The sequence below is a fragment of the Stenella coeruleoalba genome (genome assembly GCF_951394435.1).
Source record: "Stenella coeruleoalba genome assembly, chromosome: 3".
Lineage (NCBI taxonomy): Eukaryota > Metazoa > Chordata > Mammalia > Artiodactyla > Delphinidae > Stenella > Stenella coeruleoalba.
In genome coordinates, this window is record NC_137148.1 from 126,889,237 (window position 1) to 126,915,718 (window position 26,482).

Sequence of the window (26,482 nt, forward strand, 5' to 3'; positions counted from 1 at the left end):
TTATGCATAGACAGCTGTGGAGTTGGCTATGGAATAGTTGATGGGTTGGATCAACTCACAGAGGGCTTGGTATGTTCCAAATACACACCCCAAAAGGCCCAGGATGCTGATCATGATGTCCTTTGCAATGGTGACACAGCTCATGTCTTCAGGGTAAAAGGTGATGAGCTCCAGGAGGGGCGGGATGATGAGGGCCAGGGCACTGCTGCTCACAGAGCCCACCAGGGAGATGACCAGGTCCAGGCGGGGGATGAGGATGGCTGAGACACCTGCGGGGAAAAAAGAAGTTTAGAATTGCTGAACGTTCCTGCAGAAAGGGAGCCCAGAAACAAATCATTTCTTTGGAGACTTGTGTAATTCTACAGGTGCCTGACAGACCATTGAAGAGGTGGGAAAGGAGCCCATTGTGAATTGGAGCAGAACAGGCACTGTGGCTCTGGACTCCCACCTCTGTTTTAGCTGCCAAAACATGCTCTCCTTTTATGTTTTATCTATTGGGTTTTTCACATATAATATTTATTGAAAAGGATCCTCTACCACCTATCTATTATAACCTTGTCATCACAGAGCTGGGGAAATCTAGAGCTCTAGAGGGAATGGGTTGTGCCCAAGGTCACACAGAGCTGAGATGAGAAGCCACTGAAATGTCCAATCTAAGGCCCTTTCCACCCTACTAGGTTGCCTCTAATGTACGTGAAAGAACTTGATATACAGTAGGTGCTTGATAAACGCTTGACTCTTGCCCAGGCACTGCATCTACAGTGAATTTGTACTAATCTACACAATATAGTCGCTGTCTAGAAGCAAGGATAGATAAACAATGAGAGGTGGCTCTGCTGCTCCCAGACTCTCAACCACTGGTTTTCCTACTCTTAGAAGGAAACTGGTAATTAAGGAGGATATAAAACATGCAGACAGCATTAGGCGGCTGACTCACCATCTCTTCTCTTCCATAGACACTCTTAGATATCCACCTTTTATACATACAATGAACATATATCATGGATTTTCGAGGGGAGTCCAATTTTGATAATATTTGAATGAATAAACATATAAATTATGTGACTTAACTTTATACAGCCATATGATTTTCCTATGAATAAATTAGGGAAAACCAGCTCTGGAAAGCACTCAGACTAGCTTTCTGGGTCTTGAAGAAAACATCACCTCTTTCTGAAATTGCTCCAGCACATCTAATCAGAGAAAAAGAGAGACTCATAGACTCTCACGGTTGAGAATCCATCACCTCTCTGATGGGATGATCCTCGTCCACAGCTTTCCTTTATCAGATATTTAATAAATTGCTTACTGGAGGAAGTACAGAGAAAATTCAGTGTCTGTTCTTTAGGAGAGCTCATGCAGGCAGGGCAGAGAGAAGATATGCTCAAGGAAAGCTACAATGCACGGTGGACTGGAGGAGTGCTCTAGAAGGGTCAGATCTGGTCATGCTAACCCATTGCTGTGGGCCCTTCCCCACTGCCTGATCTCCTTAGCACAAGGTCCCTTAGGACTTGGGCCCTGCCAAATCCTCTGGCTTCGCATCTTATCACTCCTTATGCTTTCAGTTCTCCAGAGAGGCTGTATGTAAGTACTTGCCTCCAATCTGTGCAGAGCCTGCTCACTGCATGTGGTACATTCTCCACTGCTTCCACCTGCCTCCTTTTAGGTCTTAACTGAAATATCACTCCAGTGGCGAGGACTTCCTGACCTGGCCCAGGCTAAGTTATAGGACCTTCTCAGGTGCTCTTAGGGTAGCCTCTTCTTACAGTCTTAACTATCCTCTGGTACATCACTGTGTACCATCTTAACATTCATCACAGTGTGCTATAATTATTTGCCTGCGTATATTTCCCACTCAAACTATAAGCCTCATGGGGGCAGGAGCCATGTCTTTTTCATGATTCATTATTGTATCCGTAGCACCTAGCACAATGTCAGGCACATAGTAGGTGTTCAACAAATGATTACTGAATGAAGGATAACAGAATTGACAGATGAATAAAAGAGGAAGAAGTGGTCATTCAGCACAGAACAGAAGCAGGACATGTCATTGAAAGTCAGCTGTCTCTAGCGATGCCCGTTCCCTGATACCAAGTGGCCTGAACTACTCAGTGTTTCTCTTCAATGTACACCCTTCCTATTGGGAATGATCTCAAAACAATGTATTTACAGGTTCCTGATGTCTTGGTACAGACTAGGAACTCTCTGTAACAACAAGTTGGCCTAACAACACCTTAGGCCAAGCTGTTTCTGCTTATAGAACTCCAGTTATGTGGAGTATAGCATCTGGTAGTATATTGTTCTGCTGGTCTGCTCCAAGATTTACACACTTTCTCCTGACCCTGAACTGAGATGGGATTCCCTCAACTGTAAACACTGACTCCTGGAGACTTTAAGATGAAATCTGCTCTCTCTCTTGCACAATAATCCCACAGGTGTTTGAGAACAGATATAGAATTTCCCCAAGCCTTTGCTTCTCCAGGCAAAACCTCCATAGTTCTTTCCCTCATTCTTCATGGGACACCTGTTTTGATCTTCTTTCTCTGAACATGCTTCAGAGAAAGAGTTTCCCAGCCCTGTTCACAATGTTTCCCAAACATCTACAATGGCACCTGATGTAGAATGAATGAGGTAATGAATGGATGAATGAATGGAAGGAAGCAGGAAGGAAGGAAGAAAGGGAGGGACGGAGGAAGGGAGGACAAAATGACTTCCAAGACTGTAACAAATCAGCCCCTTGGGGTTTTTCTCTATAGTTAAACGCCACTTTAAGGAGACTTGACCTTAATTCATGATAGGAAGGAATATGGCACAATGGAAAACACAGACTTTGGTGCTACACAACCTGCATTCAAATCCCAGCTCTGTCACTTAGCACCTGTTTATGATGTTAGCATGTTACTTAATTTCCTGGGTCATAGTCCCTTCAATTGGTCATATTACATAGTTAGGCTGTCATGAGTCTTAGATAATGTCAGTGCTGTGCCTGACATATAGGAGGCATATAGGAATGAATAAATGACGCTTCTTTCTCCCTCAAACCAGTCAATGTATTCTTTCTATGTGTAGACAGTAGAGATTACTATAACATTTACTATGTGACAGTTCTGTTAAGCCCATTTTTCAGTTGGAAAGTTGCGGTTCCAGAAAGTGAAATATCTTGCTTGGCTAGTGGCCAAGCCAGTGATGGGGGTAGCTGTCAATGTGGCTCCCGGCCACAGCTTTGGGCAAAGAGAGCCCTTTTATCTTACTCACAGGTCAGACAGACCAAGGCCGTGCGGACAGACAGGTCTGCAAACAGCACCCAGCTCTCTGACGCCTGGGAGATGACGACGGGGATGATGATCTCAGTTGGCATGTGGAACTGGAGGGCATAAGTGAAGAAGATGCCGATGGAGTACATCAGCTTGACCGACTGGTACAACCTGCAGAGAGAGGGACAGCACGTGAAATTCGACGTGGCTCCTGGGCAGGGCCGCACAGGACTCATCCACTGCTTGGAAGCTGGGACTAGTTGAGTTATAGAATTGCCTAACTTCCACTGACTCAGCCTGACCCGCCACCAGAGCCACCTGGGAAGCTTATTAAAAGTGTACATTCTTGGAGATTCTCGTTCAATAGGCCTGTGGCTCAGGAACCTGTGCCTTTCTTTTTTTTTTTTTCTTTTACTTTTTAAGAAAGGTATACCTGTATGGAGTAAAATTCACAGTACAAAGGTCATACCAGGACTCCCTCCCACCTTTGATTCCCAGTCTCCAGTTCCTCTCTCCATAGGCAACTCTTCAAACAATTTTCTTGAAGCCCTTCCAGAAATAGTGTAGATACAAACTTACACAGAATGTAGGTGTATACACACACACACACACACACACACACACACACACACACAGAAGCATCATCTACACACCACTGATCTGTTTTTAGTCATTAAATATTTCTTAGAGATTGTTCCCTATCAGTACACACAGATACATAGATCTGGCTCTTCTATTTAATAGCTGCTTGATATTCCAATTGCACGGATATACTATAATTTTTTAACCAGTCTCCAATGAATGGATATTTAGATTATTCCTAGTCTTTTGCCAGTAAACAATGCAGTAAAGAATATGCTTGTACATATACCTATGCACATACAGTATACGACCCCAGAAGTAAAAATGTTGGGTAAAAGTATATGTGATTTAACATTTTGATAGCTCTCAGAAAAGGGTACTGTCATACAGTGCTGTAAATTAGCGCAGCCACTGTGGAAAACAGTATGGACGTTCCTCAAAAAACTAAAAACAAAACTACCATATGACCCAGCAGTTCTACTCCTGGGTATATAACTGAAAAAAAAAATTAAAACACTAATTCAAAAAGATACATATACCCCCATGTTCAATCCAGTGTGTATATACATATATATATATATATGTATGTTACACACACACACACACAGATACACACAATGGAATACTACTCAGCCCTAAACAAGAATGAAAATTTGCCATTTGCAGAAACATGGATGGACTTGGAGGGTATTATGTTAAGTGAAATAAGTCAGACAGAGAAAGATAAACACTGTATGATGTCACTTATATGTGGAATCTAAAAAATAAAACAAACTAATGAATATAACAAAAAAGAAGCACATTCACAGATATAGAGAATCAACTAGTGATTACCAGTGGGGAGAGGGATGGGGGAGGGGCAAGATAGGGGTAGGGGATTAAGAGATACAAACTACTGTGTATAAAATAAATGAGCTACAGGATATATTGTACAACACAGAGAATATAGCCAATATTTTATAATAACTATAAATGGAATATAATCTTTGAAAATTGTGAATCACTATGTTGTACACTTGAAACTTATATAACATTATGCATCAACTATACCTCAATAAAAAGAAATAAAATAAAAAATAAAAGTTTGGGAGGCTTCCGGGAAGATGGCGGAAGAGTAAGACGCGGAGATAACCTTCCTCCCCACAGATACACCAGAAATACATCTACACGTGGGACAACTCCTACAGAACACCTACTGAACGCTGGCAGAAGACCTCAGACCTCCCAAAAGGCAAGAAACCCCCCACGTACCTGGGTAGGGCAAAAGAAAAAAGAATAAACAGAGACAAAAGGATAGGGACGGGCCCTGCACCAGTGGGAGGGAGCTGTGAAGGAGGAAACGTTCCCACACACTAGGAGCCCCTTCGCGGACGGAGACTGCGGGTGGCGGAGGGGGAAAGCTTCGGAGCCACGGAGGAGAGCGCAGCAACAGGGGTGTGGAGGGAAAAGCGGAGAGATTCCCGCACAGAGGATCGGGGCCGACCGGCACTCACCAGCCCGAGAGGCTTGTCTGCTCACCCGCCGGGTTGGGCGGGGCTGGGAGCTGAGGTTCCGTCTTCAGAAGGAGCGCCGGGAGAGGACTGGCGGCTTGAACACAACCTGCAGGGGGTTAGTGCGCCACGGCTGGCCGGGAGGTAGTACGGGGAAAAGTCTGGACCTGCAGAAGAGGCAAGAGACTTTTCCTTCCCTCTTTGTTTCCTGGTGCGCGAGGAGAGGGGATTAAGAGCGCTGCTTAAAGGAGCTCCAGAGACTGGCGCAAGCCGTGGCTAAAAGCGCGGACCCCAGAGACAGGCATGAGACGCTAAGGCTGCTGCTGCCGCCACCAAGAAGTCTGTGTGCGAGCACAGGTCACTATCCACACCTCCCCTCCCGGGAGCCTGTGCAGCCCGCCACTGCCAGGGTCCCGGGATCCAGGGACAACTTCCCCGGGAGAACGCACGGTGCGCCTCAGGCTGGTGCAACGTCATGCCGGCCTCTGCCGCCGCAGGCTCGCCCTGCACTCCGTGCCCCTCCCTCCCCCCGGCCTGAGTGAGCCAGAGACCCCAAAGCAGCGGCTCCTTTAACCCCGTCCTGTCTGAGCGAAGAACAGACGCCCTCCGGCTACCTACACGCAGAGGCGGGGCTCAATCCAAAACTGAGCCCCTGGGAGCTGTGAGAACAAAGAAGAGAAAAGGAAATCTCTCCCAGCAGCCTCAGAAGCAGCGGATTAAAGCTCCACAATCAATTTGATGTACCCTGCATCTGTGGAATACATGAATAGACAACGAATCATCCCAAATTAAGGAGGTGGACTTTGAGAGCAAGATTTATGATTTTTTCCCCTTTTCCTTTTATGGTGAGTGTGTATGTGTATGCTTCTGTGTGAGATTTTGTCTGTATAGCTTTGCTTCCACCATTTGTCCTACGGCTCTATTCCATTGTTTTTTGTTGTTGTTTTTGTTTTTCTCTTAATAATAATTTTTTTATTTTAATAACTTTATTATATTTTATCTTACTTTATTTTATTTTACTTTACCTTCTTTCTTTTTTCCTTCCTTCCCTCCTTCCTTCCTTACTGCCTCCCTCCCTCCTTCCTTCCTTCCTTCCTTTCTTTCTTTCTTTCTACTTCTACTAATTCTTTCTTTCTACTTTTTCTCCCTTTTATTCTGAGCCGTGTGGATGAAAGGCTCTTGGTGCTGCAGCCAGGAGTCAGTGCTGTGCCTCTGAGGTGGGAGAGCCAACTTCAGGACACTGGTCCACAAGAGACCTCCCAGCTCCACATAATATCAAACGGCGAAAATCTCCCAGAGATCTTCATCTCAACACCAGCACCCAGCTTCACTCAACGACCAGCAAGCTACAGTGCTGAACATCCTATGCCAAACAACTAGCAAGACAGGAACACAACCCCACCCATTAGCAGAGAGGCTGCCTAAAATCATAATAAGTCCACAGACACCCCAAAACACACCACCAGACATGGACCTGCCCACTAGAAAGACAAGATCCAGCCTCATCCACCAGAACACAGGCACTAGTCCCCTCCACCAGGAAGCCTACACAACCCACTGAACTAACTGTAGCCACTGGGGACAGACACTAAAAAATGGGAACTACGAACCTGCAGCCTGCAAAAAGGAGACCCCAAACACAGTAAGATAAGCAAAATGAGAAGACAGAAAAACACACAGCAGATGAAGGAGCAAGATAAAAACCCACCAGATCTAACAAATGAAGAGGAAAGAGGCAGTCTACCTGAAAAAGAATTCAGAATAATGATAGTAAAGATGATCCAAAATCTTGGAAACAGAATAGACAAAATGCAAGAAATATTTAACAAGGACCTAGAAGAACTAACGAGGAAACAAACAATGATGAACAACACAATAAATGAAATGAAAAATACTCTAGATGGGATCAATAGCAGAATAACTGAGGCAGAAAAACCGATAAGTGACCTGGAAGATAAAATACTGGAAATAACTACTGCAGAGCAGAATAAAGAAAAAAGAATGAAAAGAACTGAGGACAGTCTCAGAGACCTCTGGGACAACATTAAACACACCAACATTCGAATTATAGGGGTTCCAGAAGAAGAAGAGAAAAAGAAAGGGACTGAGAAAATATTTGAAGAGATTATAGTTGAAAACTTCCCTAATATGGGAAAGGAAGTAGTTAATCAAGTCCAGGAAGCACAGAGAGTCCCATAGAGGAGAAATCCAAGAAGAAATACACCAAGACACATATTAATCAAACTGTCAAAAATTAAATACAAAGAAAACATATTAAAAGCAGCAAGGGAAAAACAACAAATAACACACAAGGGAATCCGCATAAGGTTAACAGCTGATCTTTCAGCAGAAACTCTGCAAGCCAGAAGGGACTGGCAGGACATATTTAAAGTGATGACAGAGAAAAACCTGCAACCAAGATTACTCTACCCAGCAAGGATCTCATTCAGATTTGATGGAGAAATTAAAACCTTTACAGACAAGCAAAAGCTGAGAGAGTTCAGCACCACCAAACCAGCTTTACAACAACTGCTAAAGGATCTTTCTCTAGGCAAGAAACACAAGAGAAGGAAAAGACCTACAATAACGAACCCAAAACAATTAAGGAAATGGGAATAGGAACATACATATCGATAATTACCTTAAATGTAAATGGACTAAGTGCTCCCTCCAAAAGACACAGACTGGCTGAATGGATACAAAAACAAGACCTATATATTTGCTGTCTACAAGAGACCCACTTCAGACCTAGAGACACATACAGACTGAAAGTAAGGGGATGGAAAAAGACATTTCATGCAAATGGAAACCAAAAGAAAGCTGGAGTAGCAATTCTCATATCAGACAAAATAGACTTTAAAATAAAGACTATTACAAGAGACAAAGAAGGACACTACATCATGATCAAGGGATCGATCCAAGAAGAAGATATAACAATTGTAAATATTTATGCACCCTACATAGGAGCACCTCAATACATAAGGCAAATACTAACAGCCATAAAAGGGGAAATCGACAGTAACACATTCATAGTAGGGGACTTTAACACCCCACTTTCACCAATGGACAGATCATCCAAAATGAAAATAATTAAGGAAACACAAGCTTTAAATGATACATTAAACAAGATGGACTTAACTGATATTTATAGGACATTCCATCCAAAAACAACAGAATACACATCTTTCTCTAGTGCTCATGGAACATTCTCCAGGATAGATCATATCTTGGGTCACAAATCAAACCTTGGTAAATTTAAGGAAATTGAAATTGTATCAAGTATCTTTTCCGACCACAACGCTATGAGACTAGGTATCAATTACAGGAAAAGATCTGTAAAAAATACAAACACATGGAGGCTAAACAATACACTGTTAATAACGAAGTGATCACTGAGGAAATCAAAGAGGAAATTAAAAAATACCTAGAAACAAATGACAATGGAGACACGACGACCCTAAATCTATGGGATGCAGCAAAAGCAGTTCTAAGAGGGAAGTTTATAGCAATACAGTCCTACCTTAAGAAACAGGAAACATCTCACATAAACAACCTAACCTTGCACCTAAAGCAATTAGAGAAAGAAGAACAAAAAAAACCCAAAGTTAGCAGAAGGAAAGAAATCATAAAAATCTTTATCAGAAATAAATGAAAAAGAAAAGAAGGAAACGATAGCAAAGATCAATAAAAGTAAAAGCTGGTTCTTTGAGAAGATAAACAAAATTGATAAACCATTAGCCAGACTCATCAAGAAAAAAAAGGAGAAGACTGAAATCAATAGAATTAGAAATGAAAAAGGAGAAGTAACAACTGACACTGCAGAAATACAAAAGATCATGAGAGATTACTACAAGAAACTCTATGCCAATTAAATGGACAACCTGGAAGAAATAGACAAATTCTTAGAAATGCACAACCTGCCAAGACTGAATCAGGAAGAAATAGAAAATATGGACAGACCAATCACAAGCACTGAAATTGAAACTGTGATTAAAAATCTTCCAACAAACAAAAGGCCAGGACCAGATGGCTTCAAGGGTGAATTCTATCAAACATTTAGAGAAGAGCTAACACCTATCCTTCTCAAACTCTTCCAAAATATAGCAGAGGGAGGAATATTCCCTAACTCATTCTACGAGGCCACCATCACCCTGATACCAAAACCAGACAAGGATGTCACAAAGAAAGAAAACTACAGGCCAATATCACTGATGAACATTGATGCAAAAATCCTCAACAAAATACTAGCAAACAGAATCCAACAGCACATTAAGCGGATCATACACCATGATCAAGTGGGGTTTATTCCCGGAATGCAAGGATTCTTCAATATACGCAAATCAATCAACGTGATATACCGTATTAACAAATTGAAGGAGAAAAACCATATGATCATCTCAATAGATGCAGAGAAAGCTTTCGATAAAATTCAACACCCATTTATGATAAAAACCCTGCAGAAAGTAGGCATAGAGGGAACTTCCCTCAACATAATAATGGCCATATATGACAAACCCACAGCCAACATCGTCCTCAATGGTGAAAAACTGAAAGCATTTCCACTAAGATCAGGAACAAGACAAGGTTGCCCACTCTCACCACTCTTATTCAACATAGTTTTGGAAGTTTTAGCCACGGCAATCAGAGATGAAAAGGAAATAAAAGGAATCCAAATCAGAAAAGAAGTAAAGCTGTCACTGTTTGCAGATGACATGATACTATACATAGAGAATCCTAAAGATGCTATCAGAAAACTACTAGAGCTAATCAATGAATTTGGTAAAGTAGCAGGATACAAAATTAATGCACAGAAATCTCTGGCATTCCTATACACTAATGATGAAAAATCTGAAAGTGAAATCAAGAAAACACTCCCATTTACCATTGCAACAAAAAGAATAAAATATCTAGGAATAAACCTACCTAAGGAGACAACAGACCTGTATGCAGAAAATTATAAGACACTGATGAAAGAAATTAAAGATGATACAAATAGATGGAGCGATATACCATGTTCTTGGATTGGAAGAATCAACATTGTGAAAATGACTCTACTACCCAGAGCAATCTACAGATTCAATGCAATCCCTATCAAACTACCACTGGCATTTTTCACAGAACTAGAACAGAAAATTTCACAATTTGTATGGAAACACAAAAGACCCTGAATAGCCAAAGCAATCTTGAGAATGAAAAACGGAGCTGGAGGAATCAGGCTCCCTGACTTCAGACTATACTACAAAGCTACAGTAATCAAGACAGTATGATACTGGCACAAAAACAGAAAGATAGATCAATGGAACAGGATAGAAATCCCAGAGATAAACCGACACACATATGATCACCTTATCTTTGATAAAGGAGGCAGGAATGTACAGTGGAGAAAGGACAGACTCTTCAATAAGTGGTGCTGGGAAAACTGGACAGGTACATGTAAAAGTATGAGATTAGATCACTCCCTAACACCATACACAAAAATAAGCTCAAAATGGATTAAAGACCTAAATGTAAGGCCAGACACTATCAAACTCTTGGAGGAAAACATAGGCAGGACACTCTATGACATAAATCACAGCAAGATCCTTTTTGACCCACCTCCTAGAGAAATGGAAATAAAAACAAAAATAAACAAATGGAACCTAATGAAACTTCAAAGCTTTTACACAGCAAAGGAAACCATAAACAAGACCAAAAGCCAACCCTCAGAATGGAAGAAAATATTTGCAACTGAAGCAACTGACAAAGGATTAATCTCCAAAATTTATAAGCAGCTCATGCAGCTTAATAACAAAAAACAAAAAACCCAATCCAAAAATGGGCAGAAGACCTAAATAGACACTTCTCCAAAGAAGATATACAGACTGCCAACAAACACATGAAAGAATGCTCAACATCACTAATCATTAGAGAAATGCAAATCAAAACTACAATGAGATATCATCTCACACCAGTCAGAATGGCCATCATCAAAAAATCTAGAAACAATAAATGCTGGAGAGGGTGTGGAGAAAAGGGAACCCTCTTGCACTGTTGGTGGGAATGTAAATTGATACAGCCACTGTGGAGAACAGTATGGAGGTTCCTTAAAAAACTGCAAATAGAACTACCATATGACCCAGCAATCCCACTACTGGGCATATACCCTGAGAAAACCATAATTCAAAGAGAGTTATGTACCAAAATGTTCATTGCAGCTCTATTTACAATAGCCCGGAGATGGAAACAACCTAAGTGTCCATCATCAGATGAATGGATAAAGAAGATGTGGCAAAAAAAAAAAAAAAAAAAAAGAAGATGTGGCACATATATACAATGGAATATTACTCAGCCATAGAAAGAAACGAAATTGAGCTATTTGTAATGAGGTGGATAGACCTAGAGTCTGTCATACAGAGTGAAGTAAGTCAGAAAGAGAAAGACAAATACCGTATGCTAACACATATATATGGAATTTAAGGGAAAAAATGTCATGAAGAACCTAGGGGTAAGACAGGAATAAAGACACAGACCTACTAGAGAATGGACTTGAGTATATGGGGAGGGGGAAGGGTAAGTTGTGACAAAGCAAGAGAGAGGCATGGACATATATACACTACCAAACGTAAGGTAGATAGCTAGTGGGAAGCAGCAGCATAGCACAGGGAGATCAGCTCGGTGCTTTGTGATCACCTGGAGGGGTGGGATAGGGCGCGTGGGAGGGAGGGAGACTCAAGATGGAAGAGATATGGGACCATATGTATATATATAAAACTGATTCATTTTGTTGTAAAGCAGAAACTAGCATACCATTGTAAAGCAATTATACTCCAATAAAGATGTTAAAAAAATTTTTTTTGATAGCTCTTGACATATTGCACATTTGTTGTCCCAGCATAATGGAGTGCTTGCTTCCCTCCATCCTTGGCAAAACACAGTGTGTGAACACATGCTGGTTTGTGCCGTTGTGTTTTGTAAAATTGGCATTGCTATGATTATGAGGGAGACAGAGTAGCTTTTCAAATATATAAAATGTCACTTTCTGAGTTGCCTGTGAACTGTTTGCTCAGGCCCATTTCTCTTTGGGTTGTTGGTCTTTCGCTCATTGGGAGGGGATATTTGTTCATTCCTTCTTTAAGGCTGTTCTGGAGAATCTCATCACCAGCCAGGTTCAGAGAAGCTGTGAGGTTCTCACAGCACCCGATGCCCGTTTTTTTCCAGCTGATATACCAGAAGGAAAGCACCCGCCCTGCCCAAGGTAACTAGTGGCAGCCCGAATTACCCAGAATAAGAACAGCATATTAGGCTGATATCTTACTCGTGTAAAATAAGTCACCACTTCAAAGAAATTCCACGTTTATTATCTCATCTAGTCATTACCACAACACAGTGAAGTGGGTGGGACTGGTGACATTTTTCTCATTTTACAGCTTTGGCCTTATGGGAAATGAACGCCCCACCATCCTACTCACTTCCAAAAGACCAAGGCTGCGCGGAGACATAGCAGTGATAATAGCTAACATGCAATGAGCATTTACTGCGTGCCAGACATTTTTCTAAGCATTTTATGTATATTAAGCCAATTCACCCTCACAGTCACTCCCTGAGATAGCATGGCAGTCATTTGCGCTGCTCACCAAATACCTCCCAGTCTTCCAGACACATGGTAGAATTTCACTTCCCTGCCCCTTGGAGTGAGGCGTGGCCACTTGCTTTGACGGACGAAGTGTAAGCAGAAGAGACATATGTCACTTCCTAGAGAAGCTTTAGCAGCTTCGTGGTAAAGGGTATGATTCAATGTGCCCTTTGCCATGGAAACCACCAATGTTTCAGGGAGTGGCTATTCCATCAGTCTAGGTCTTGGAGTGGGGATGGTGCAGAGCTGAGCCCCAGCCATCCCGTAACGGACATGTAGCATGAACATACAATTAAGCATTTGTGTGTTCAGCCATTGAGACTTTGGAGTGGTTTATTTTATTACCAGAGCACAACCTATCCTGACTGATACAAATAGGTGAGAGTATTATCCTTATTTTATGGAGGATGGATATGAGGTCTGCAAGATTAGGTTAGCTTATCCAAGGTCACGTGAGAACCAGGATCAAATCCCATTGCTCAGGTGTAGAATCTGTGCTCTTAAACACTTGGTTCTACTGACTGCTTAGTCATTCTGCCCCCAATACTGCCAGAATAATGACAATAGCTAATACTAGATGAATGCTACGTGCCAGTCACCAAAACACTTCCTGGATGAATGAATGAATGAGTAAGTGAATCAACGACTGAATGCAAGAACTCCAGTCCAAGAACCAAGTGGGGCATAGCAGTGGCAGCTTAGGCCCCTTTCTGGAATTGGGGTCCTGAGTAGCAGTCCACTTGCAGGCCCCTCAATCATTACTCTGGAGTTATACTTTTTGTTGTTGCTATTTCTGTTTCATAGACACTCTCAGATCATTCCTGTTTGACAGCCTGTGAACCATAGAGTCAGAGAGATTGAGTTTCAAGTTTCAACTTCTCATGAGCAGTGTGAGCTGGGCAAGTTACTTACAGCCTCTCCACATATCAACTTCCTTATCCATTCAATGGAGTTGATAGTAATAATGCTAACTCATAGAGCTGTTGAGAGAATTAAATGAGATAATACACAATGCCTGGGTTATTAAACGTACCTGTTATTATAATACTAATACTAGCAGTTAACATTTGTTGCTAATGGTAACTCAGGGATGCCACATTCTGTTGCCAAGATTCAGACCCTGTGACTCCCCTCCCCTTCCCCCCAACCCCAGATGGGCAGGGACGTACCAGCAATTGGGCAAGTTGCGGGTGATGCTGGCCTGAGTGTTTGACCCAAACTTCATGTAGCCCAGTGTCCCCAGGCAGATGTAGAGGACGATGACAAGGGACATCCCGAAGTACAGAACAAAAGAAAACTGTTGTGGATGCTTCATCTGGTTTTTGAGAGACAGAACCTAGAAATGAAAGGAGGTTGAGAAAGAAAAGGTAGAAAGAAAGCTAGCAGGTTCCCCCACAAGCACAGACATCCTTCACCAGGCAGCCCAGAGTCAGGAAGGGGCCACACCCCCTTTCATCTTCTCCCACATTTTCTACAGCCAGGAGTGCCCCACTCCCTCTGGCCTGATGGTAAATTCTCACTCAGTCTTCAAGGCTTGGTGTGGTGTATGGGGCAGGTGGCACCCTGTAAATGGGTACTGACTTTCCCTTCCACCAGGAGAAGATCATATTCTGCACTTTTCATAAATACTACTATTTAGACACCTAGACCAATGACTGGCTTTCATAGAGAGCACTGGGGACCGTTCCCTCAAACCCTACACCCATCTTACCATACCGACGCCTTCAAACGTGAAGATGGCTGTACCGAAGAACAGCAAGAAAGTCTTCCAGCTTGCCATCAAGGGTAGGTTCCTGGGATCTGGAATCTCCTGAAAGGAAGTAGAAGAAGGGCATTCATTTTGCCAAGGCGGAGAAGTCTCCCCACATCTGGTAGAGAGCTGGGCTTGCCCGACGTCAACAGAGACAGTGTTAGAAGCACCCATGAGGTATCTACAGCTGAGTCAGCCTTCTCATTTTTTAAACAAGTTACTTATTTTTATTGTGGTAAAATATACATGGCATAAAAGTTACCATTTTAAACACTTTTAAGTGTATAATTCAGTGGCATTAAGAGCCTTCACATTGTTGTACAACCATCACCACATTCCATCTCCAGATCTTTATCATCATCCCCAGCCGAAACTCTGCACCCATTAAATAATAACTCCCTATTACCCAGCCCACTGGTAATCCCTATTCGACTTTCTGTCTTTACGAATTTGACTATTCTAGATACCTCTTACAAGTGAAATCATATAATATTTGTCTTTTTGTGGCTGGCTTATTTCACTAAGCATAATGTCCTCAAGGTTCATCATGTTGTAGCATAAATCAGAATTTCATTCCTTCTTAAGGAATACATTGTATATATTTACATTTTGATTTACCACATCTTTACATGTGGTGAAAATGGAACCCGGGGAGAAGAAGGGAACTGCCCAAGGCCACTCTGCAAGTGAGTGGCACAGCCCAGATAAGAATTCAGGTCTTCTGTTTCCCAGTTCTCTAATACCTCTTTCCCATCACTTCTCTCGGAGCCGTGAAGTCTTCTGGCTGGCACAGTAGCTATCACAGATCTAGAGGGAATGATTATTTTAATAGACTCCTGTGGGAAGAATAATGTCTACTTCCTAATCCCTGGAACCTTGAATATGTTACATTACATGGCAAAGGAGAATTAAGTTTTCAGACTGAATTAAGGTAGCTAATCAAGCTAATTTTATTTATTTATTTATTTATTTAGTTCACAGTATTATATATTTGAGAAGAAATTATTCCTAAGAGATTCATGTCGTCCCTTGAGATAAATGGGAATTTCCAGATATTTCAAATCCAAGTTTGGGAATACAATTGGGAGAGTACGAAAATGATAAAGGGAAAAAAACTCTTGGACATCAGAGTTATCACAAAACTTAAAGGTGAGTTACGTGAATTGTGTAGAGTCAAAATCAAAGTAGAAATTCCAAGAAAAATAGAAGAGGCATGTTCTACTTCCACAATCTGACCAAAGACTGGCAACACTGGGCTCAGGCTTTGAGCTCTGCTATCACAGGCACTTCTTAAGCCCTTAGGACAATAGGACCTTTTATAGTTTCTTTTCCAAAGAGCAATTTCAGGCCCCTCTTTAAGTCTTTATCTCTCAGACTAGATGGAGGAGTTCAGCATGGGTGTGATCACAGCGTACATCACTGAGGCTACTGCACTAGAATGTGAGCCGTGAGCAGCAGCAGAGCTACTGTACACTCCTATGCCTGTACAATAAAATAAGGAGACAACTGAGAGGTGAGATGCACAGGTGGATAATGCTTTATACTTCCGCTGAAGCTAATTTTAAAATAACGAGATTCTCCTGGATTACCTGGGTAGATTCAATGTAATCACAAGGGACTTTAAAAGTGGAAGAGAGAATCGGAAGAGAGAACCAGAGATGGCAGCATGAGAAAGACTTGGCCTGACATTGCTGGTTTTGAAGAGGGAAGTGGGCCATGAGCCAAGGCATGAGGGCAGCTTCTAGAAGCCAGAAAAAGCAAAGAAACAGATTCTCCCCACAAGCCTCCAGAAAGAAATGCAGTCCTGCCCAGTGAGACTTCCAGAACTCTGAGATAATTTTGTGCTGTTTGAAGTCACCAGATTTATGGTAATTTGTCACAGCAGGAAACTAATACAACCCCAGAGACTTTCAAAGAAATGAAACTATAATGGTGACATTTCAGGGCCTGTAATGATAGCAAAGCATGGGCTTGGGAGGCAAAATGACTGTAATTAGTGGAAAAATTACTTTCTGTTTATCAGTTTTCTTGTCTGTGGACTGAGGATAAAGTAGTATTACTTCCAAAATAGCATCATTGTGAAGATTTAATCTATGTAAAGAATTTGGCACAAAGTAAATCGAATTCCTTTATCATCCATGTATCCCTTGTCAACCTATCACTGCTACAATTTTGGTTGGTTATTTGATTGAGATTTATTACCCCAAGTGATTGTAACCTCCATGAAAGCAGACACCTCATCAATTTTACTTACTACTGAATCCCCACCCCTTGCACAATGCCTGGGTCATAGAAGCTATCAATAACTATTTGTTGAAGACCCATTGTCCAGTGTGACGATAATGATGATGATGGTGACTAGCTTTTATAGCTTGACGGGCAGGTGTTCACGGACATCATTTTGGCAGGGGCTGCTCAGAGCAGGAGGTTACCTTCCTCAGTCTCATCTGCCCATGACAACAGTGACCCTCCCCAAGGGTCTCAGAAGCCCTGGACACTGACCCCCTTCTGTGGTAGTTTTGGGCACAGACCTGCACGATATACTCAAAGATCAGAGCCATGCTCCACAGGGTGGTGATACTGGCCAGTGTTGAGAAGACGGACAGCACCCTGAGGTTCTGGATAAACACCAGTAGGATCAGAAAGGGCAGGATTGCCAGCATGTAGAAACGAATGTCCAGGGTGGGGGTCAGCACCAGGATCTTCCTGGGTTGGCAGGTGTTGGAGGTCACGTAGGCTTCTTCCACCATCTGATGTGGAACACAAGGAAGGGCAGTGTAGTTAGAGGTGCCACATTAACACAAGATGTCATTAAGTTTCAATTTCAGATAATTAACAGGTAACATTTTAGTAAAAGTATGTCCTAAATATTACATAAGGACATACCTGTACTGTAGTAAAAAAAAAATATGCTGCTTATCTGAAATTCCAATTTAACTGGGTGTCATATATTTTTATTTGCCAAATCTGGTAACCCTAAACCGTAGTACCCATGACTGTGACAACCAGAAACCCTTAGAATCATCAAATCTCAAGCCTGAAGGGTCCTTTTGTTATCTAGTCAAGCTCTTCTTCCGTACCAAATGGTTTTCTTTTAAACATCCAGAGAATAGGAATTGATTACACAGGAATATCTTCTTCAACTTTAGATAGCCCTAAAAGTTAGAAAGTTCTGAATAGTGAGCAAAATCTGTCTGCTTGAATATTCCATCTATAATGCCTTTCATAGTTCTGGCTGTTTGAGTGCACAAAAACAAGTATGCTTCCTTTATTCCATGAAACCAAGAAAGAATGCTGTGATTGATTTATAATGCCTGTTAGGAATGCAATGAAGGCAATGTTGCAACTTGTTTGCCTTAATTTAAGTCGTCTACATGACAACCTTGAGCTGCCTAAAGAAAAGCTCACCAACACTTTTCAGGCTAAAAATTCTCAATTATTTCTGATTGGACAGGATTGCAAGCCTCTCTTTCCGTCCTGGTTACACTCCTCAGATGTTGCTTCGGCTTCCCTATGATCCGTTTAAAGAGTGATTCCCAGGACTGAAAGAACTCCCAAGTGTAGTCTGACTAGGGAGTAGAAATGAAGCCCTCTCTTCCCATGATCCAAAAACTATAATTTTGCTAATGCAACCCTAGCAGCAGGAGGTCTGCTTTCCCCCACCTCTGCCCAGAAGGGGCCTCTTTACCTGTTGTAAATTGTCTGCCATAAACATAAAATAAACACTGCAGAAGCCCAATTGGGTGATGATTAATAAAAAGCTGACAGTGTACCTGAGAAGGAAAACAAGAGGCAGACAGAGGGAGAAACAAATTATTTTTAAATGCATTTTTTGAGACAATTATTTCTTTTACTATTTTTAGTATTTCCTCATTTTTTAATTTTGAAAAATTTGAAGTCCACAGTAAAAGTTGAAAGACTAGTATAATTAACATCCATATACTCTTTAACTAGATATACTGATTGCTAAAATTTAGCCCTAACTGCATTAAATATGTATGGATGAATGTGTTTATACACACACACACACACACACACACACACACACACACACGTGCATTTTTTCAGAACTACTTGAAAATTAATTGCAGATATTATAACACGTCAACCCTAAAGACCATAACATAGTCCTCCCTTAGGACTATGATGTCCAGAAAATCAACTTCAATATACTCAGATATATAGTCTATATTTTAAATAACCCAATTCTCTCCAAAGTATCTTTTATAGCTGTTTTAAAACTTTTTTTGATTCAGAATCTAATCATGCTTCATATATGGCATTCGGCTATGTTTGTTTAGTATTTTTTTTCAGGTAGAGCTGCCCTGTACATATACACCTTTCTTGTTTCCCATGGCATTGGCTTTTTGGGAAGAGTCTAAGCCATCTGTCTTGTAGAATGTCCCACATCGTGGACTTAAGTGACTGTTTCCTCATGAGTCAGAGAAGCAAGCACACACACAGGTGATACTGTGTACTTGTGTGTCATCACATTGGGAGGCACAGGATGTCCACTGTGATGGCGAATGCTAAGCCTCTCTATTGAAAGTGTACATTTCCTACATTGCAACCTGGAGGTAAGAACTTTGAGATGCCACGAATAGCCTATCCTCCTCAACCCAAGGGTTTTAACATTCATTGACGATCCTTGCTGAATCAGTTATTTCACTGGTGGTCGCAAGGTGGTGGTTTTCTAGTTCTGTCATTTCATCTAAGTTTATTAGCTAACGTCTAAGAAAGATATATTCTCCTTTCCTCTTTTTTTATCATAGGAAATTCAACTAATTATTCTCTATTTAATATATTAAACTCTGTTATTGTCGTTATTCTTTTGGATTCTTAAATTGTCCCGTATTTGGAGATGCATTTATTTATTTACTTTAATAAATTTATTAATTTTATTTAGTTTTCACTGCGTTAGGTCTTCCTTGCTGTGAGCGGGCTTTCTCTAGTTGCGGTGTGCAGGCTTCTCATTGCGGTGGCTTCTCTTGTTGTGGAGCATGGGCTCTAGGCGTGTGGGCTCAGTAGTTGTGGTGCATGGGCTTAGTTGCTCCGCGGCATGTGGGATTCTCCCAGACCAGGGCTTGAACCCATGTCCCCTGCATTGGCAGGCAGATTCTTAAACACTGCGCCACCAGGGAAGCCCTGCATTTATTTTTTAAGAGAACAAAAATATTTCCTCTGCTTAGGTTCTAAGGTTTAGATCCATGTTTTTCAAGACTGGGTTGTAGTAACCATTGCATCAGAATCATCTGAGGTTTATGGTAAGAATACAGAGTCCTGGCTCTCATATCAGCCTATTGAGTCAGAAGCTTGGCAGTGTCATGTGAGACTTCAGAATAGGGATGTTTTTTCTCTTTATTGTTGAGATTTTCAAACATACATGAAAACAATGATAATAATTCAATGACTCCTCGTGTGCTCATCCCAGGTTCAACAATTAACTTTTTGCCAATCCTCTTCCATCTATTCCTTCACCCCCACTGCACACAAGCTTATTTTGTTGGTGTATTTGAAGCGAACTGGAGATGTCAAGTCATTCCACCCGTAAATAATTCAGTATGCAGCTTTAATGGGCAAGAATTTAAATAAAATATAACCATCATGTCCTTAATCACCCCTTACAAAACTAACTATAATTTCTTATATCACTTAATATTCCATCCATAGTCAGATTTTTCCAATTTTTTCAAAAATGTCTATTTCACAGTTGGTTTCTAAACAAGTCTATTCATTGCATTTTGTAATTAAGTCTCAAGTTTTTTAATCTGCTATATTCTCCTTGCCTTATTTATTTTTTCTCTTGCAACTTTAATTTTTTTTGTTGGTGTTGAAGATACCAGAAAATTGCCCTGTAGTATGTTTCACTTTCTAGATTCAGATGATGAATTCATAATGTCATTTATCTTGTTCTTCTATCCCCTGTGTTTCCTGTAAACTGATATTAGATCTAGTGGTTTGATAAGACTGAGGTTCTTCATTTATCTTTCTGGCAAGGGTATTTCAGAGGTGGTTCTCTGTACTCCCTACTGTATCCTATTATAAGACACATCATGTCCACTTGTCCCATGTCTAGACATGAGTCGATGACTACATGGGGTCAGGTGATGCCACTGTATTCTTGCTTTATAGTTTTCCAATGACCTTTCACAATGAGCATCAATTGATGACTGTTGCTTATGTGGAATAGGTAATTTTTAATCAAACTCCCCAGGTATTTCTTAGCATACTAAAAATTACAAATCATTCGTTTAAATAAAATAGTTTCCCAATTCTTTCTCAGCTGCTGGGTCTCCAGAGAAATGGCACAGTATAGTGGATGAGAGCTGAATGTTCTGGATTTCAGTCCTTGCTCTGATCCCTGGGTAACTTGAGCAGCCTTACTGTTCTATCTGGTCTTCATTTTCCTCTACTTGAATAGGCATGGATATAGTGATCTCCAAGGAGCCTTCCTGCCTGAAAGTTTTATTCAGGGTGTCATCAGAAGCTGATAAATCTTCGTGAGAAAGGATGGACAATTGCGAGATCTCTATTATTACTGCCCCGTGCCTTTCCTGTCTGACAATCAGAGTGACTCCTGATTGGGAGATCAGTGACCTACTGACATTCCCAAGAGAGGAGCTGCAGGAAGGATCTTGGCAGGTGAGGGACTAACTCCTGAGGGGCTCTGCTGGGAAAGGCTAACATGTTAGGTGCTTGGTCAAAACTCTGCTTCACCAGTATCTATACCTGTGACCTTGGACACATTATTCTGTCTCTGTGAGCCTTTATCACCATATTTCCTCCCAATAAAGATATACCTGCCTACCTCACAAGGTCATAGAGATGATCAGAGGAGATCAGACAGAGAAGAGCATTCTGTACACCATAAACTTTTTATCCAGCGAGGGTTACAACCTAAATGTTCACCATTAGGGGAAGGACTAAATAAAACCACAGGATCGGGCTTCCCTGGTGGCGCAGTGGTTGGGGGTCCGCCTGCCGATGTGGGGGGCACGGGTTCGTGCCCTGGTCCGGGGGGAACCACCATGCCGCGGAGCGGCTGGGCCCGTGGGCCGTGGCCACTGAGCCTGCGCGTCCGGGACCTGCGCTCTGCAATGGGAGGGGCCACGACAGTGAGAGGCCCGCGTACCGCAAAAAAAAAAAAAAAAAAAAAAAACCCACAGGATCCATCTATACTGGGGAAACATCGTGAGCCTTACAAAATAATGAGGTCAATCTCTATGTCCCAATGTGGAAAGAAATTAATCATATTATTAGCTGAAAGAGCAAATTTGCAAAAAATATTCCAGTTAATATACAAGAAAATACAAAATATATATATTTCCATTTGTACACATATATACAGAGAAAAAGTACATGCAGAGAAAAAGTCTAGAGGAATGTTTACTAACTAGATATCAGTGATTACTTCTTGGGTGAAGAGTGGGATGGGGGATGGAGCTACCAGGGGAGATTCTCTATATTGTTCAATAGTTTTCAACAAGAACATATTCATTTAAAACTTGTGTTACTAGAAATAAAGAAAAAACAGGTGAGGATTATTATTATTGTTGTTGTTATTACTACTACTACTGTGACATCTATGACTACTACCTTCCCCACACTGAGTGGGTCCTCAGCCAGGCACTTGGGCAGGTTTCGAGGCTGTACATCATGGCCTCTCCATAGTTCACAAAAGTCTTTTGCAGTCTAGGGAAAGGACAAGCAATGAATAACTTAAAACATTTTTTTTTTAAAGTACAATGTACTTCTAAAGTGAGTAATTATTATATATTCATGTATTAATATGGGACATTCTGGTAATTTTCTAGCAAATTATACTAGTATAATTTTTATACTATTTTTATAATGGTATACTTTTAAAAGTTTCAGAATTCTGCCTTTTTTGTGTAGTTGTCTTTTTAACACTAATATTTAAGTGGATATTATTATTATTATTTAGGTAGACAGTAGCTGTGAATTGATTAGGTCTGCAAACAAGGGCAGAGAGGATACGAAAGTTGTGAGGTGTGCACACCTGGTTAGAGGGAGGAGAAGGGAGGGGGACGGGGTATGAGTATGGCCAAGACAGTGGTTCTGTCTTTTCTGGACTTACATTCCCTTCTTCCCACTGTTGAGGGTGTTGGAACATTTGGGATGCTTGCCCTGGACCAGACACCATGCAAAGGTAATCTTTAGCCTCCTGCCCAGCACCCCTATAGGATGTGACACCCCAGTTCCAGCCTATCCCTCTTCCTTCATCCCTCCTTCCCTAGGTGGCCCTTCCTAAGGGACAGGAAGGCCCTGCTGAGGACTGTCAACAGAGCAAGTGGGAGCAAGTTGCCCAGGTCCCTGGAGTTAATTGCATGACTCAGGGGAGTAGCTTGGAGAGGGAAAGGGCCCCAGGCTTGTCAGGGACTAGGGTTTAAGTCCCAACACACCCCCTTAGATGGCTGGGAGACCTTGAGCAAGTCTCTTGATACTTCCAGGCTTCAGTTTTTTTACATACAGTCTGGGTTTTGGGGAGGAGCCAGTAAGAGATGAATATGGTGACGCACTGAGGACACGGCATGATGCTTCTGTTTTTATTATTACTCAGTGTGCTTGGCATATGAAATATAGATGAGGTCACATTGCATAGGACTGGCAAATACATTACTCTGAGGATTGCAAATTCAAAAGCAATGGGGATCAGAAAGGTATCAGTAATGTGGTGAGAAGTGCTGGATACGAGACAGAATAGGGGATAGTGGAGACAGTATCCTAGGCTCTGGTACAGGTCTTGCTCCAAAAGGAGTTGATCAGGATGTGGCTCCAGCTGAATGATGAAGGAATGAAGCCGCAGAGGTGGCAGAGTGTCTGACTGGCAAGAAGGTACAGATTTTTTTTATGTGAAATCTACAGGTTTTTAAACACTGGCAAAAAACAAAAAACCAAGGGACTTCCCTGGTGGTGCAGTAGTTAGGACTCTGTGCTCCCAATGCAGGGGGCCTGGGTTCGATCCCTCATCGGGAAACTGGGTCCCACATGCATGCTGTAACTGGGAGTTCACATGCCACAACTAAGGAGCCCATGGGCCGCAACTGAGGAGCCCACCTGTTGCAACTAAGACCCAGCACAGCCAAATAAATAAATAAATATTTTTAAAAACCCAGTAGAAGTCCTCCCAAATATATGTGAAAACCATTGTCAGCTCTTAGGCCATGGGTCTATAACCTCTGTATTAGAGAAAAAAAAAAAAGGAAAAACAAATAATCAAAAGCAAAAATCAGGAAAAGGTTGTCATAAATGACAGAGATGTTGGAAACCTGCACGGTGATAAAATGGTCCTGTCAGGCTTGAGGGAAGAAAAAGATTTGCAGATAGGTTAAGGGGTAGAGTCAGACAGGTCTTAGAATACTGGCTCTGCCTCTTCCTAGCTGTGTGACCTTGAGCAAGGCATTTAACTCATCTAAGCTTCAGTTTAATCATCTATAAAATGGGAAAAATAATGTCTACCATAAAATTTTACTGTAAGGAATAAATAAAAGAAGACTTGCAAAGCTCTTGCCATGTACCTGGCACAATGTAATTGTGCAATAAATTTAATTGCTGAATGAGTAAATGCTCTTAACAGTGTTTCGTGGGCTGGAAAGTACCACACAAGTTAGGTGTGATTGATATATACTCCAGATGCACCTATTTGGGTTATGATAATTTGACTTTATGAGGAGCTTCATTTAATATCCCTACTTTGACTCATGAGGACTTTCTCCACATCTATGAGGACATATTTAGATTTGCCTGCCTTGGGAGAAGCTGAGCCCTGTGGACAGAAAGCCATAATCCTATCGGCTGTAAAGAATTGCTAATCACCATGAATTGCTAGTTTATAAATATGAAATTTTCAGCATTGTTTGTTTTCACTGCATTTGTCTTTTCCTTCTGGAATTTTGTTTTGCATTACAGTTTTAAATATATAAACGTTGAGTGTTATATGTATACTTTATTAGGGATTGAAGTGAATGACCCCTGTATTAGGGATATCCCTAATATCCCTGTGAGCTATTCATCTCATTGTTAACTATGTTTTATTTTTTTTGTTTTTTTTTTTAACTATGTTTTTTTACTGTTACTAACTTGTCCCAAGAAGGGTTTACCTGGAAGAAATTCCCCTTCGAAAGTGTATGTATTGGAGTTGGGGGGAGATGGGAGTGGGGAGATTAAGAGGAAAAGAAAGACATCTTAAGTATCTCGCATATTCATGAATATGTATGACACATTTGCATCCTTTATCCCTTTTGATTTCTCTAGATAGGGATATTTGGGCTCAGAGAGTTCAGGAGATTGGCAAAGTTGTCCAGCTAGTTAGCAGCAGAGTTGGGTCCAGACCTAGGAGTTCCCGGCTGGGATTTTAATCACTCCCTCCACCGCCTTTGCAGTATCTAGAGGAGCAGGGGTGGTGGCCTGGAGAGGGGGCCAGCTAATTGGGTCAGCGATCCAGGGAAACTTAGCACACCCTGAGATGGAACCCGGCACCAAGTGACAGAGAAGCAGGACTCTCACCTCTGACTTAGGCAATGAGCACAGTTCAACAGGATGACCATGCAGTGCACAGTGAGGATCCCGATGGCAAGCAGGCTGAAAGGACCGACCTGGAGGCGAAACGAGATGTGGGCACAGTGAGCCACAGGTGGATTGCTCCCATACCTGGCCCTCTCCCTGCCTGGGTGCTAGGGTCCCTCTCATAATAGAGATTTAGGGATGAGAGCCCCTGCCTGAATGTCCTTGTGCCCCCAGATGCTCTGGCCTGAATACCCTTCTTGGCATCACTGCAAAGTGGCTGCCCAACCTGTGCTACAATACTTCCAGTAACAGAGAGCTCACTACCTCCCAGACAGCCCATGCCTTTCCTCATCGGCCTTTAGTTCCGCTTCTAGATCTCTCATTCCTTCTCACATCCCAGCCCTTACCTCCTCCAAGATGCTTGAAGACCAAGGTTCCTTTTAGGGATTGGCTTCCTTCCTTTAGTACAAAGTTATCAAAAGGGGCACTACTGATATTTTGGGCCAGCTGATTTTTGTTGCTGCAGGGGGCTGTCCTATACATTGTGGGATATTTAGCACCATCACTGGCCTCCACCCACTGGATTTCAGAAGCACTCCCTCCCCCTCCTCTCCAAGTTGTGGCAACCAAGAATGTCTCCAGACATTGTAAACGTCTTTGGGTAAGGGGGGTGCAAAATTACCCTCAGTTGAGAATCACTGCTCTCGTATGTCTACTTTCCATGTCCCTTTTATTTTTATAACTAAAAATTGTATGCATTTAAGGTGAACAACATGATTTGATATACATACACAGAGAAATGATGACTAGAGTCAAGCTCATGAACAAGTCTCCTCCTCACAGTCTCCATTTTTTTTTATGTGTGATGAGATTAAAAAGCAGGGCTCATCATTCATCATTATCTCCCAGATGTGATCACAACAGCACAGAGCAAAGAGGGACTCTCTCACCCTCTTTGTGCTGGACACCTGTGACTTTATAGATGTGACCTGTGCTAATATCACAAAGAAATTTGAGAGATGAAGAGCACCACTAGATTGCACCAGGATGTAGCCTCCCTATAGCAGAGACTCTTTTGTCTTGTTTATATCTATATTCCCAGGGCTTAAAAATAGTAGGTGCTCAATATATATTTCTCAAATGAATCATGATTACAGGTTCTGATGGGAGATGGAGGGTAAAGAAATCACCTAATAAGTCTTTGGAACCAAAAATCAAAGGATAAAAGAGTTATCTTAAAAAGCAAAGACCACACTGGCAAAGAGAA

General features: G+C 41.7%; 1 protein-coding gene across 1 annotated transcript; it reads right to left on the reverse strand.

The window, feature by feature from the left end:
• On the reverse strand, positions 1-25,271 carry SLC36A3 (solute carrier family 36 member 3; the record flags this gene model as incomplete). Its single annotated transcript, XM_079917905.1, has 8 exons — positions 25,216-25,271; positions 22,285-22,380; positions 18,377-18,461; positions 17,220-17,438; positions 14,650-14,748; positions 14,108-14,274; positions 3,256-3,425; positions 1-269 (listed from the first exon to the last, which is right to left on the reverse strand). The coding sequence occupies exons 1-8, from the start codon at positions 25,254-25,256 to the stop codon at positions 1-3; spliced, it is 1,146 nt and encodes a 381-aa protein (XP_079774031.1). The 5' UTR covers positions 25,257-25,271.
• Positions 25,272-26,482: the final 1,211 nt, after the last annotated feature.